The 15,283-nt window shown below is 34.8% G+C and overlaps 3 protein-coding genes across 4 annotated transcripts; 1 reads left to right on the forward strand and 2 right to left on the reverse strand.

Annotated features, from left to right (window-relative positions):
- Positions 1–118: 118 nt before the first annotated feature.
- LOC120171600 (inactive protein RESTRICTED TEV MOVEMENT 2-like) lies at positions 119–1,740 on the reverse strand. 2 transcript variants are annotated; one of them, XM_039179280.1, is made up of 3 exons: positions 1,590–1,740; positions 846–1,279; positions 119–743 (listed from the first exon to the last, which is right to left on the reverse strand). In XM_039179280.1, exons 1-3 carry the CDS (start codon positions 1,699–1,701, stop codon positions 189–191), a joined length of 1,101 nt encoding a protein of 366 aa, XP_039035211.1. In that variant the 5' UTR covers positions 1,702–1,740; the 3' UTR covers positions 119–188. The 2 variants fall into 2 exon arrangements, with proteins under 2 accessions (XP_039035211.1, XP_039035209.1); XM_039179278.1 differs by having other exon boundaries at positions 119–1,279.
- A 1,472-nt stretch (positions 1,741–3,212) lies between these two features.
- On the reverse strand, positions 3,213–10,947 carry LOC120171396 (zinc finger CCCH domain-containing protein 40-like). The gene is given in 13 exon segments (XM_039179100.1): positions 3,213–3,518; positions 3,657–3,818; positions 4,475–4,665; positions 5,246–5,463; positions 5,618–5,666; positions 5,669–5,688; positions 5,791–5,888; positions 7,071–7,127; positions 7,236–7,371; positions 8,384–8,417; positions 8,693–8,803; positions 10,425–10,685; positions 10,846–10,947. Coding segments are annotated over 12 exon segments (1,305 nt in total). The 5' UTR covers positions 10,552–10,685; positions 10,846–10,947; the 3' UTR covers positions 3,213–3,416.
- Positions 10,948–12,314: 1,367 nt separating this feature from the next.
- Positions 12,315–14,085, forward strand: LOC120171510. The gene is made up of 3 exons (XM_039179214.1): positions 12,315–13,149; positions 13,272–13,802; positions 13,886–14,085. Exons 1-3 carry the CDS (start codon positions 12,364–12,366, stop codon positions 13,979–13,981), a joined length of 1,413 nt encoding a protein of 470 aa, XP_039035145.1. The 5' UTR covers positions 12,315–12,363; the 3' UTR covers positions 13,982–14,085.
- The last annotated feature ends 1,198 nt before the right edge of the window (positions 14,086–15,283 follow it).

Genomic DNA, 15,283 nt, shown 5'->3' on the forward strand with positions numbered 1-15,283 from the left:
CACTTCCTTGTATAGTAATGTGATATTATTTGTGTTGTGTTGTCCTCTTAATTTAATATTGTGCTAGTAATAGATGGTATGTTGATTTCACAGGGAAAAAAATCCCCCACTGCACATTGATGGTAAATATATAAATCATTACATTTATGAAGTCCCAACACATTTCAGCCATTCAGCTTGCACAGGTACTAGTTTTTGGCTTTTCCAGATGAGCGATAGCTATACGTAATATAAGCCCCAAGTGCCGCAATCACCAAAACCGAGACCCCTATATTAATCAGCAACTGCCGATCTTCAGCATCGTCGGTGGCCAGCCTCTTCACCGTCTTCATTATTGTATCCATACCTCTCATTTCCATGAACCCGCCGCCACCCTCTTTCGGCTTCTTCTCGACGGCGCCGCCTTTCTCTGAAGGCTTCAACATATCGGTGGTGGCTTTGGGCGTGGAATCTTTAGCCTTTTCTTTGACTAAATCCTTTAATCCATCTTTAGTTTCGCCCTTTTTCTCAACAACCTCTGGCGTAGCCACCATAGATCCGTCAGCCTTTTCTTCTCCGGTTTGCTTTGCTGTGGGAGAAACCTTCCTTTGTATTTCCTCTTGTTGCTTCAATGACGGCAATGCCTCAATCTCCTTCCCTTTAGCCTTTTCTTCCACGGTTTGCTTTGCGGGGGGAGAAACCTTCCTTTGTATTTCTTCTTGTTGCTTCAATGACGGCAATGCCTCAACCTCTTTCCCTTTAGCCTTTTCTTTTCTGGTTTGCTTTGCGGTGGGAGAAACCTTCCTTTGTATTTCTTCTTGTTGCTTCAATGGCGGCAATGTCTCGACCTCCTTCTTCCCTTTAGCCTTTTCTTTCGGAGTCTGAGGAGCCATCGCCATTGGTGGTTTAGCAGGCTCAGCTATCGGTTTCGCCACCGTCTCAGCTGGTGGTTTAGGCTGAGGAGCTATGGGTTCTGGCGTTGACTTGGGTTTCTGCTCTCTCTGTTTTGCAACTGCAGGGGCCGCAGATGAAGTGGGTTTTGGAGGTGTAATTGGTTTGGGGACATTAGCATCAGCATCTTTGGGAGAATCCAGCTGAGTAAATGTTCTTTTGGGCATGGTGATGGTGAGAAGACCATTTCTATAAGAACCCTGGATTTTTTCAACGATGCAGTTCTCAGGAACTGGGAAGGATTGATTCATTCGGCTTCGTGTTTTCCTATCCGCTGCTTTCTCTGCTTGAACTTCGATTGTGCGTTTAGAATCCACGTACTTGACGTTTACTTGTTCTTTACGAAAATCTTTTAAAAATAACGACTTCCATGTCATTATCAAAATATCGTATCATCCGGCTACTAACGATTTAACAGTTCAATAACAAATAGAACCATTCAAAAGTGAATAATAAAATTAAGACTTTTTTATAGTTTATTAACTAAAACGACATAAACCCTATATTTCAATGAGAAAGTTTTATAGATTAAATACTATTATATAACGAACACTTTATTTGAAACAAGGGTTTCAAAATTTGATTATAGTAGAATGAAAATGAAGTACTTATTTAAGAAAATGAGCACTCTCGTAAGCGATTTAACCTAAAGAACAAACCTGGAAGATGAATAACAAGAACATCAGCTCCCTGTTCTTCCTTCCGGTCAACCCGAGGTTGGAAATCCTTATAAACAACGGCAGGTGCGTTGGTCCTTGCTCTTCCTGCCATGCTCTTCTTTGGATGATTGCTGTGTCAATAATATTATGCTTTGAGAATTTCTTGAATCGATGCGCTTTTGCATTGAATTCCGACATGCATTTATACGTATGGGATTCGATAGCTGACGCCACGTTTCTTGATGGCGACACTATCCTTTATCTTCGGCTTTGGTTTTGAGAAGTCATCGGGGTTTCAGTTTCCTTCTGGCTTCTCAGACGTGTTCTACACGTAAAGCACCCTGTTCTTTGTTTGCCCTAATATTTGTTCACTCGAATCCTTTTTCTGTAGGTTCTCTCTCACTGTCCAAGTTGTGTTCAGTTTTTGATGGATCTTTTGAAGGCAGTGTTTCAGAAGTCTGATTCTTTTTAATATTTAACATCATTATAAAACATATTATATTCACTCTAATCAAACTACTTCGGTGGTTAAAAATAATAATTGTTATCTTTAAAGATTCCGGGTTTTAGCACCCACCTCTACAAATAGAAGTGTTTAAGCATTTATTGTCAAATGATTTATGATCTTTAGAACAAATACTACTTTATAATTATTTAGTTTAATCAATATATATACCACACATGATTAAAATGTGTATTATGATTAATAAAAAATAAAAAATAATACATTTATTTCTAGAGTTGAGATAAATGTTAAAACTAAATTTTGATTAAAAAATTATAACGTGAAACATATACGGTTTTATATAATATAGACAATTTTAATTATAAATATATATAGGGATTAGCATAGTTCACTTACATCAAACTTTTATCTTATTTAAATTTTATCTGAATTTTATATTTTTAACACATCATTCAACGATTTAGATTTAAATAAGTTTTTTAAAAAAATAAAATTTATTTAATTTTTAAAATAAAAACTTATACATGACTTAAATATATAAAAAAAATAATTACATTATTATCACATCAAAAATAAAGACAATACTTTTTCAAATTGAATAAAAAATAATTATTTTTAAATATACAAAAGATAAGTATATTATTATCCCGAGTTAGATAAAAGATTTTTACATAAAATCTAAATCTAACCTAATAGTACTCTGCAAAAATCCTAACCCACCCATTCTAAATTATATCAAAAATCCATTAGATCCAAATCTCATACTCATTCTAAATTATATCAAATAAATAATATATATATATATAATGATGTTACATAAATAGTGACTAAAAATTATATCTAATATATATAAAAACATAAAATGATAGGCAGTGACTAGAAATTAAATCCACTTAAAATTTAATTTGTACAAATTAATGAAATAATAAAAATTATTATCTATTCAATTATATTTTTTTCTTTTTTATTAATAAAGATTTTATTTAATTGTCTAATAAAATAAAACAATGAATTCATTAAATAATGTCAGGATTCCGAATCCTAACATTTGTGAATGAGACAAATTGAATTAAAAAGATAACTCCATTATAGATCTCTGTAGAACTCGATCTAGATCAATCGAACAATATATTCGACGCCAGTGGTTAAATAAAAATAATAATTCAACGGTAAAAAATAATTACTTATGCCATTGTAGGACATACACATGCCTCAAGAAAAAGGATAAAATAAAAACAATAAGCAGCTTCCTAACCCATATATAGTATATACATGGAAATCCAAAGTAACTCGCTCCACCAGGAACGGAATGAAAACCATTTATGAAGATGATATGCACTTACAGCAACTAATTCATATATTCAAATAATATCCACATGTACCATTTCTTCATCAACTCCGTCGACATCCTCTCCGTCGACATCCTCTCCGTCGACATTCACGTCCTGATCATTACCCTTGTACTGCATGTCGATGCAAGCCCGCATTCCGGGAAAAAGAAAATTAAATCAATGCTTTCGATGAAAATTATAATATAATTAAGCAAGTCGAATATTCTAGTGGAAACTAATGGGCAAATGCTCAACAAGAATATAACTAACCCGTGAGTAACTATTTCGGAGGATCGGAGGAGGTGGAGGAAGTAAAAACGGCAAGCGTGATGCCTCGAACTTCTGCTCTTCAACTTCTAGTACGTCGTCATCATCTGCATGAGCAGCCATGCTTGTTGACGGCAATGATATGGAAGCACGTGCATCCTTTAACTACAAAATAGCATGGCAGAGGATTAAAAAATGCATACAATATTAGATTCCGATTGTCCTCCTCGCCCCCAGCTTTCAGTCACTTACTGTAAGCAGGAAATGTAAAATACAATATCCTTGATTACACAATTCGCTCCGGTACTAAACGGATTATGCTACAGGTGGAGTATTCTAAGTGAGAGACATTATTACAAATTTATCTTGGAAAGAAAACATCAAAATGATTCCGAGCAATTACTTGTTATCGGAAATAAATACGACCGACAAGCTACCAAATTTATGCATTACATGTTGCTCTCACTCAACATTTTTTTCATTTTATCACCCATCGTTATATTCTTCATATGACCAAAGCAATATTTGATGTATGAGCCTGGCGCAGTGCTACAAAGGTCTGAAGTCTGAACTATGCAGCTAAGCACCACACTTGGCTTTGTTTGGTATGAAGGATGGAAACTAGGAAGGATGGAAAATTTGTTAATAAAATGGTTAAGATTTTCGTAGTTAGAATCTTAACCATTTGATTAACAAATATCCCATCCTTCATACCAAACCAAAGCCTTAATCTGACACCTTTTACAAACAAAAAATAAAAACGAAAAAGGGAACCTAGTGAATATCCCCTGCAGCATAAAAAGATATATGATAAAGAGTACCTTATCAACAGTAGATGTCCTAACTGAGACTCTCTTTCCTTTCCTCAGCTTCTCATTACTTGCAGAGGGCACGGTATCACTGTTCCCATTTTTCACTGAACCATTTTCCTTGTCTATATTTGAATGAGTAGGGCGTTCACTCCAACGAGACCGCTTTCCTGATCGGATAGTTTCTTCCGGACATCCTTTGCCTTATAGATTAAAACAGCAAAATATAAATAAATCAATCAGCATAAAAACAATATTACAAATAATATGCCGCATAACATTAATCGGGAAAATAAATTCACTTCGATAATTATGCACAGGTATATTCAATACGCAGAAATTACCCACACAGAATAGCCAATAGAGACTATATATGTATATGTATAGTACATAGTACGGGACAGGTAAGCAGTATTTGTAACATCATGTACCAAAGACTTCAAATGTATGTCTCAAAACAAAACAGTAATTTCAGCTTTAGAAATAAAAAGAAGTAAAAGTGGACTTTTCCTCCAATTTTCAGGTCACGTCATCATATCACAGAAAATTCTATAAATGCATGTCTTTGAATCCCATATCTTACATTTAAAAATCTTAGAGTCAGCAATCAGCTCAAAGAATTCTTCAGATAATAATCCTATTTAACTCAAATCAATTAAGAATGATGGCTACAGTCTACAATAAAAGTTACCATTATATGCAGGGATTAAGAACTCAAATTTTATGTAGACACTAAGTATTCCACAACATTATATGCATGCACAGCGATATCAAACAAAATACCATCATGAATGGGCCCTTCAGGGATGTCTTTATTGGACCACAGCCTTTTCTTGCTTGGAGAAGTGTTACCCCTTAACGCTTTTTGTGGATAGGATGCATGTAAGCCATTTGTCTCGTCGTCACTAACAATATTGATGTTGGAGTTCTCTTCATCACGACTGGTTCCAGAAATATTTAAACCAAGTTGTTCTCCTGACTTCTGCAATCGAGCTTGAGATCTACAAATTTACATAAATACTAACTAATGAACAAAACCTACCAAACACTAACCAGTATTTCTTCAAATTTCAGAATCAGAGATGAGATAAGATGCATCAAGTTCGATAAAGCTAACAAATAAAAATTAAGAAAACATGTATTGTAAAAACTTACCTCTTCAGTTCATTTTCTATCTGTGAGCAACGATTATATGCTTTGACAACTTCCTGATTCTTGAAGTGATCCTAAATATTTTATAAGTCCAAAGAAAATGGCTAAAAGAAGGACCATTCATCGAGAATGAACAATTAATCATATCATGCCTGTATCACTACAGTTTCGCTTACCTTTTACATTCCTCTTTTTCTTTTTCTAATTGAGAAGCAAGCTCCTCAACTTGAGAGGAAAGAGTATCTGCTTCTTGAACTTTTTCTTCCACAAATGTCTGGGGGGAAATCAAACATCATATTGTAGAACTAAAATCCATTTTAAAAAGACCAAAGATAAAACCAATCAAATTTAGACAGATGAAGAAAAGTTATTATCATATCAATAAAAATAAACATGACATATCATCCTATGAAACATTATTACAAGACAAAGCTGTTCAACTGAAATAATTAACAATCAAGAAGATAAATACTATTCTACTTGCCTTTTCTTGTTCATGATTGATGAAAATTAATCTCAACACCAGGAGACAAAATCTACGTAATCATGTTGATATGTTAGGCTTAACTTAATTGACTCACTACACAAAAGAATAAAAGACGAAAACAAACAAGCAGAACAAATAACGAGTTCCAGACCCCGAACACCAAGATGACTAATATGTAGCATGTAGGGAAGTTAAAAACATAAAAACAAAAGCAATGAGGAAACATTCTGCAGATTAAATATGAAGGCAGACCCCAATACCGATGATTAGGGGTGAGCAAAACTCGACTCAACTCAAAAAATCGATCTTTTCGACTCGAATTAACTCCGAATTGTAATTTCATGAACTCCACTCCTCGAGAAAAAAGTCTTAAATTTGATTCATGTTATAAAATAGAACTCAAATAGTAACTCGAAATTTTTAGTAATAACTGGATTGGTTTTCAAGTTTGAGTTAAGTCCCTCGACTTTCTACGATATATGTATATCACAAATGAAAAAAACATGAAGAAATATATGTGTATCTTATATGGTTATAGAAATCAGTTTAAATTGGAATAAAATAATATCATAATATTATAAATATTTACAATTATATTTAAACAAAAACTCGAACAACTCGACTCATTGACACGACTCAAATTTTATAAACTAGAACAACTCAACTCAAATTTTATAAACTCGAATCAACTCAAAAAAAATTCAAATCAAGTTTGAGTTATAAAATATGACTCGTCAACTCGAATAACTCGAAATTTTTTAACTCAACTCGACTCCATCGAACGCTCACCCCTACCCATGATGACTTAATATGTTGGCAACTTAAAACATAAAGACAAACGCAATGAGGAAGCATTCTGCAGATTAAAGTATGCACAATCAAGTGCATGTTCCAGATGCTTTGTAATCAAATATCCGTAGTCATGATAGCAACCAATAAGCAAATGCAATTAGGTAGATATTAACTGACCTCTAATTCATGCTTGCGGTGAATAAGCATATCAATATCCAAGTGTACTTCTTTCAACTGAAATAGTCAAACACATATTTATATATTATATAGAGAGAGAAAGGATGGGGCGGCGAGCGGGTTAGAATAGATGCTACAAATGATAATAAACCAAAATTTTCAAACCTGATCCTCAAGAAAGCTTTTGGAAGTAGAAGATATGTTTCTCCCTTCTATAACCGGATCTTCAATCTCATTTGAAATTTTCAATTTTTCAGAAAAAACACTCTGTCCGTCCAAACGTTCTTTCTTCTTCCGATTTCTGAATTACATGCAATGAAGAAAATAAGAATCATAATAGTGTAAAATTGTGAAAAATTATAAACAAAATTAATTATACACCAACATAGTGAATTTTTTCTTCTCTATATCAATTATACCTTACATTTTAAGTTTAGATCTTCACTATGAAACATTTTACCCGCTAGGAAAAAGAAAAACCTTATGTGGGCTTGTATCATAAAAGTAAGTTTGACAATATGATTACATTGACCAGGCATCATACATTTCTACTAAAAGTCTGGTTGAACTAGCTTCAAGGACCTTAAATGTAAATTCTTTAATCTCAATACATCAAACTTTCCCTCGTATAAACGAGGAAGAAATAAAACACTATAAATGGGCTTATACCAATCCCTTAATTTATGATAACTTGCATTCTTATTAGGAAATAAAGGCTACTTTTCAATGGAACCATCCATGGTATTTGACTATAAAAGTTCCGCTTCAACAATATTCTACTGCAATTAGACACAAGTTCACGATCAACAAGCTACAATAACCCAGTTCAATTTGTACAAGGAAGATGTAAAATTATGTAGCATAATGACAAATGCAAAACCTCCAGGCCATGAAAACCGAATAAAATATCCCATTCAAATAAATAAATGCAACTATCAAGATTTTAGAATAATAAAACCCAAGTCTAACAATGTCAATTATACATATATAGTCCAACTCCAATCTATGATTTCTAAAATTTAAGAATTGGGTTTAGTAGTCAGAAAAAAAATCTAAGTATAGGAGCAAAGCCTGAAAGAATATTCCCAAGGGATTATCTATAACTACAGTTTGCCGACGGTAATGACACCAAATCCTGGTCCAGAAAAATGAGTCCCACTCTCAAAACCCCACGATGCTTGCTTCTAGATCAGTTTCCAATAAATTTGCCATCATAAGAAGCAAAGTAAGGAAAACTATTCCAACAAACCAACCAGGCATAACAAAGACAACTACTAACAAAGTTTCACCATACAGGGTATGTGCTAAATTACCTCTTTTTGTCAATGGACCTCAAAGGGCTATATCCTGCAATTTTAAATTCCATTAGTGCGTCTAAAACCCAATCGGATGGGAAAGAGAGTAACAAAGAGAAAAATTGGAAACAGTGAAAGAAAAAGAATCAGCATCAAACGTCAAAACCTAAAGAGTTAACGCTACTCATGAATAAGTTTTCAGAAGTAACCAAGCCAATAGTAAGATTTATCACATTCATCTCCACTTCATGCTTTGCAAGCCAACAAATAAATGCGGAACAACGTAGCAATGTAGAAATCAAAGGTTATGAGGATAAAATCATTAACCCCGCAATGTCTGTCGGTCTCTCGCATCTCTTCTTGGAGAATATCTTCGCTCAGGAGATAGCCTTCTGTCAAGCTTATCCCTCAAGTCACCATTTCGATAGTTCCTTTTACCTGGAAATGACAAAGAAATTAGAATTGGGAACAAAACCACTCAAGATAATTAAACTGCATCAGGTGAAACAAGAACAGGGACAAACACAATCAATGTTAAGCTTACCATCACATGGAACAATATGAGAAACATTATATAGAACAATAATACTGCCTTCTTGCCAGTTTCAAAGGTAGGGCAAAAACAGTGTCCTCAGATTTGAATAGAAAAGGAAAACATGTACTGTAGCCTATATCATTGAGATAACCGTCGAATGATAGGAGTGGAAAAAAGATAATCACCATAATCCCATCTGATTGTTGGGCAATAAGAAATATACGAATTCCGAATTGAATGCTACGATAGATTTCTCTCCAAATCCATATATAAGAGAATATAGTAATTTGCCTGGCATGCAATACAAATAGGTTTATTCTGAATGTGTCCCAATAAATTTGCATTCTTTCCCCATGCAAGAAATCCATAGACAGTCACTGAAGCAGAAGAAAGGAATTATGGAAACATCACATGCTCCAGCAAAATATGCAACCAGCAGAAGTGATGACAAATTACAGACCAGAGTTGCACATCAAATCTGCCTCACATCTCAATACTTTGTATGAACACATGTTCCGAGAAAACCTAGAACATAACCTTCGCAAACGCCTGCTTGTTTCATGGATGCATAATGACAAAACAAGATATAGCAGAGCAGGAAATATACCAAAACCAGCTCTAAGATTTACCAACCAGCATAGTCCTTTCTGAAGAAAGACAATACTAACTCTGTCAGTGGACACTTTGTTTAAACTGAAACAACCAGGTAGCTGACATAATGGAAAAATAAGTCTCCAGAAGAAACCTAATTATAAGTTAAAAAACTGTGTCAACAACTTCGAGATCCCACTCATGTTTATAAACCAAGTTGATCTGATCTGATATGAGCAGAATCAACTATTTGTTACAAAGAATATGCAGCCAAGCCCATGAGAGGTTTATGAGGGAAGCAATGGACAAAAAAATACAGATTGGCTAAAAATAACATACCAGAAACATATTAAAATGTATAGAAAAAGAAAAAAAATGTGGTTTAAGTAGTTCTGCCTTTCCGATACAATAACTTCAAACCTAATATCAACAAAAGATGAGAGCAGCAACAAGAGTTTCGGTGAAGTAGCAGACAAAAGCAACATTTTTTTATCTGTTCAGCAATAGACAGCAAACACAAGATGGACTTCATTTTAACAGAGCTAAAGATAACTTTTCCTATAGAATTTACAGCATTACCATCTGACTTTAGCATCCAAAAGCAAGCAGAAATTTTAAAGTTTAAACATCTTAATGTGTTTAGCTAAGTGCCCTTATGGAAGTATCCCTTCCTTAAAGAGACCTAACACATTATAAAAGGTTTGTTACAGTGTTCTCTAAAGTCTAAACATAAACCAAAATCCAGCAAAATCTTGACAAAATTTATTAACACCTAGCTTCGTTATCAATTATCATTTTCTGTTCCAATGCCCTTCAAATGGTCTCAAGTAACGTCTAGAAATTTACATCAAATTTGAAGGCTTAAAAGAAATCCACACGAGCATATAAAGGAAGTACGCAAAAGCCGAATTCAAAAGCCAATTAAACGATTACCGCCGTAAGAACCGGAAACCCCACGGAGATCAGCATCTCCATGCGCGAAGGAGCAACTCTGGCGCGAACAGCGTCCTCTTTGATACAATACGCACAGCTTTGTTTTGAAAAGCTTCCCTTCAACCATTTTTTAATCTATATCGGATAATCGGAGAAAAAAAACTTAAACAGAAGTTCCAATATATTCGAATAACCGCGAATCTTGAGACAGGGAGCGAAGATGCAAACAGAGTTAATAATATACGCCGAACATCGCGAATCCTGAGAAATAAATAATTGTTACTTGAGTTGAGCGTGCAGTGCCAAAAAAAGCTGGAATTATAATATTAAAGATGGAAACAAACGCTTATACTACTAGTAGTACTATTTCTACAACAGAATGATTAACGCTCTTACTGTCGTTTTGAGGGTTTTGATTTACCGGGAAAAAACACGATCGAAGCGAGGATGATTGCGAAGCCGTAAATAAAAGAGATTGAAACCTAGCACAGCGAGCCTTTGAGAAGAGAAACTTGGGAATTGGACGGATTTTTCATGAGGAAGAGAACACAAATGCCCAAATCCAAAATTTTAATGGGCTTAAGACCCAATAATTAGTTATTTGACAAAGGGTAAACTACACCGGTGGCCCTTTATATTTTTAGACTGTTCGATTTTGGTAACCAAATAAAAAAATCAGTTTTGATCTCTTACGTTATCGGTCTGTTCAATTTTAATCATTCGATCATTAATTTCCATTAATCCAGTATTAAAGTCTAATTTTACAATTAAAAAATAAAACAAAAATACCTAAGAGACCTAACTTTAATACACGTGAGATTTAAAATTCAAATAAAATAAAAGTCACATAAGTGATCCAGTTTTATTTTTCAAAATGTCAAGTCACACTTTCACTACTAGTAGGATAACATGAGTTAACGGTCGAAAGTGCAAAATGTATTAAATCAATAATATAAAGGATCAAAATGAAAATTTTTAAACAATTGAAAAAAATCAAGAGGATAAAAAAAATATAAACAACCTTCAATGTAGTTTACCATCTGATAATTTCAAATTTTAATATTTAAAATTAGTCGCTTAACATTAGCCTAATAGTTGAATGTTTATTTTATATCTAAAAATAAGAAATATGTTTATTTTGGAATGCCTAATTATTAGGGATGGGCATGGGTCGGGTCGGGTTGAGTTTTTGATCCACCCGACCCGACCCGAGAACAAAGGATCTTCTACCCGAGACCCGACCCGATCCACCAAAACAAAATTTCACCCGACCCGAACCCGACATATAACTTAGAAACCTGACCAGACCCGACCCGAAATAATAAAAAAAAAATATTTTTATTCAATAAAAACAGTGACTTAATTAAAAAAAATTATATATAGATGGGTATTATTATAATTATTCATAAATATATAAGATAAAATTATATTTTTTTCCGGGTCGGGTATTTTTCACCCTAAACCCGAACTCGACCCGACCCAAACATAACACTTAAAAAAATCCAACCCGACCCGAATCCGATTTTTTTTAAAAAAAAAAACCAACCCGATCGGGTTGGATTAGAACCCGTCGGGTTCGGGTCCATGCCCATCCCTTCTAATTATGCAGATTTATGCAGATAAGAGGGAATAAAGAAGGATTGCCACCAGTTTTGGCAACTCACACTCCTTCAAGTATATCAAAATAAGCGTGATTACTTCATTTTTGAATTTATAATGTGTTGTTTCACGTTTCACATTGGTTAATGAAATTTGGTGGCTAATATCAACAAACACCCTAACTACCCCTTATCAAACAAAGACTAACGTTAAACAAGTTCTTTGTCTTTGGCGACCTAACTCTTGTTTTTCTTCCTTCTTCTTTATAGACCCAATACTTAACTGTCTAAATATATGTTCCCTACATACGCCATTGATTGAGCTACTAAAAACATAATCAATGGTGAAAATGCAGCCTTCTATGCTGATCTCAAAAACCCAATCTTCTACCCATCTGCTGAACTTCATTTTGATCTCATCTTCTGCTTGTGTCACTTATCTTGTTGTATCGGTATTGTTACTCGACAACTCAAAGCCGCCTTTGCATGTATATTCTTCTCAACCAGATGCTTATACACCGACTACCATGGAGCATATAGTGTTCGGGATAGCTTCGAATCGGAAATCATGGCCGAAACGAAAGGAGTATGTTAAGCTATGGTGGAAGCCTCAACAAATGCGTGGATGTGTGTTCCTTGAAAGCATGCCTCCTAATGCAACTTCAATGGATGAAAATGTCACTCTGCCTCCCATATGTATCTCGGAGGACACTTCACAGTTTAGTTACACGTACAGAGGTGGTCTTCGGTCGGCGATCCGCGTCGCACGTGTAGTTTCGGAGATCGTTGCACTTAATCATTCTAATGTAAGGTGGTATGTTTTTGGGGATGATGACACTGTTTTCTTTCCAGATAACTTAGCGAAGACACTTTCCAAATATGATCATCGCCTTTGGTACTACATCGGGGCTGGCTCGGAGATTTATGAACAGAACAGGATTTTCGGATTCGGGATGGCTTTCGGTGGAGCAGGCTTTTGTATAAGCGATCCTCTGGCTAAAGTTCTGGCAAAAGTTTTCGATTCTTGTATAGGACGTTATCCTCATCTATATGGAAGCGATTCCAGGGTCTACTCTTGCTTGACAGAGCTTGGTGTTGGCTTGACACACGAACCCGGCTTTCATCAGGTACGAATCGGTTAAAATCGTAAATTGCTGCTGAATTTTGGTTTCTGCAAACTTGTTTAGCAGTATGAAGTCGGTTCGAACTTTGTTTAAATGCTTATGTTCGGGGTTTGAATTTCGACCAGTTCGATGTCCGGGGCAATGCATATGGTTTGTTGGCTGCTCATCCATTGACACCCTTGGTATCACTCCATCACATAGATCACGTAGACCCAATCTTCCCTAACATGACAACTACCAAGGCGCTGCAACACTTGCTCCATGCTACAAATGTTGATTCTCAGAGAATTTTGCAACAAACGATCTGCTACGATCATCTGTTTTTACGGACAGTTTCGGTTTCGTGGGGCTACGCCATTCAAATATACAATAAACACATACCTTTACCTGATGTTCTCCCTGTTCCAGAAACATTCAGGCAATGGAAATGGGGAAATGTATTAGCAGGCGTGTACACATTTAACACCAGAAAATTCTACCCACATCCTTGCCACAGACCCACAATTTTCTTTTTAGACAGTGTATCTTCTAGCAAGCATGGGATCAAGACTGTTTACAAGAAATCTAATGAAGATTGCATGCTTTTCATGGATCCAACGAGGAAACTCGAAGAAATCAGAGTTTTCACTGAGAAACTAGACCTTGATTATAAGCAGGTACCGTACTTTGTTTCTTTTATATTATGTAATGAATTATGATGATTGCAGCTGATGTTTATGGTATCTTTTCTTGTACTTAGATGCAGGCACCGAGGAGGCATTGTTGCGACGTGTTACGACTAAATCCGACAAGCTTTTGGACATCACGATACGGGAATGCGGAGAAGATGAACTGATATACATGCATGAATAGATGTTTGGTTTCAAACTGTGTTTATGGATAGTATTAGGGCAGATTCTTAGATGTTAATAGCATTACGGATTCTGGGGGCTTTTGATAAAGTAGGAGTTTCACTGATTTGTTTAGGCATGAGTTTTGTCGATTTCTTTATGGAAGGAATTCTGGAGACCATGCTTTCCTTTACATGAATTGGCAGGGCAGTATGTCCTTAGTTTGTCAATACCATCTTTCAACCTCTTTGTTACTTCTGTCACTTGGTTTTAGATGGGCATGTGTCGGGTCGGGTTTTTGGTCAATCCGCCCCCACCTGAAAATACATATCCTCCATCTGAAACCTGATCAGAGTTTAAGGGTGGCTTTATCCGATCGAATCCGACCTGGCTTGAAATAAATATATTTATAAAAAAATATTATTTTATTCAATAAAAGAAGGGATATAATTGAAAAATAATACATAGAGGGTTATTATTGCAATTATCCCTAAATATATAAGATAAATTTAAATTATTTTTCTGTTCAGGTTGGATCGGGTATTTTTCGCCATAAACCCGAATCTGAGCAGATCTGAATATATTTTTTTAAAAACTTGACTTGACTCTATTCGAACCCAAAATTATTTTATCCAATCCAATCCAATCGAAACTCATCGGATTCAAGTCCTAAGTCCGTCCCTAATTTTATTACATTATACTATTAAAGGTTGATGGCTACTTATTATCTAACCACCATGCATTTGTCACGCCCCACGCTTTAGAGGAGTCCCTTTTACATGACTTGTTTTCATTATTTTTAAAAACTCTCAAAATTTAAATATAATACATTATAAACATATCAAGTAACTTCAATAATAAAAAATTATTATTTTTAGGTCATGGATTCGAATAATTGTATTTGCAGATTATGTACATTGTTAATTGATTAATAAAATTAAGAATAAATATTATATTGTAATCATCTTAAATTATAAAAAAATAAAACTCGTGATATATTAATATGACAACAGAAAATTTATGATTTTGAGTATTTTTCCTCTGATCCATTTAGATAGGAGGTTTTTCTTCTCTGTCTTCACCAGCAAGATTTTTTAACGTGAAATTTTGTTAGGACATGCCATGTTTCTTGGTTGGATCATGTTTTTTTCCCCAGATTTTAAACCTCATGTAAACGACTTAGTGGATATACACCCCATACTTGAGTGTTCTTACACGTAATGTGCAATTGTTATGTTCATCTTTTATACAATTGAAGGGGCCTTTATCCTTTTTTCCCCTTCCTGCCTTGTCGAAGATTTCTTTGC

Source organism: Hibiscus syriacus, unplaced genomic scaffold (assembly GCF_006381635.1).
Source record: "Hibiscus syriacus cultivar Baekdansim isolate YM2019G1 unplaced genomic scaffold, ASM638163v2 tig00111834_pilon, whole genome shotgun sequence".
Classification (NCBI taxonomy): domain Eukaryota; kingdom Viridiplantae; phylum Streptophyta; class Magnoliopsida; order Malvales; family Malvaceae; genus Hibiscus; species Hibiscus syriacus.

Bases quoted from the DNA above. Each gene is read 5' to 3' on its own strand.
- LOC120171510 (XM_039179214.1), top strand. From the start codon at position 12,364: ATGGTGAAAATGCAGCCTTCTATGCTGATCTCAAAAACCCAATCTTCT. The intron at 13,150-13,271 runs GTACGAATCGGT...AATTTCGACCAG, and splicing joins ACGAACCCGGCTTTCATCAG to TTCGATGTCCGGGGCAATGC. The intron at 13,803-13,885 runs GTACCGTACTTT...TCTTGTACTTAG, and splicing joins TAGACCTTGATTATAAGCAG to ATGCAGGCACCGAGGAGGCA.
- LOC120171600 (XM_039179278.1), bottom strand. From the start codon at position 1,701: ATGGCAGGAAGAGCAAGGACCAACGCACCTGCCGTTGTTTATAAGGAT. The intron at 1,280-1,589 runs GTTTGTTCTTTA...TATTTTTAAAAG, and splicing joins TCTTGTTATTCATCTTCCAG to ATTTTCGTAAAGAACAAGTA.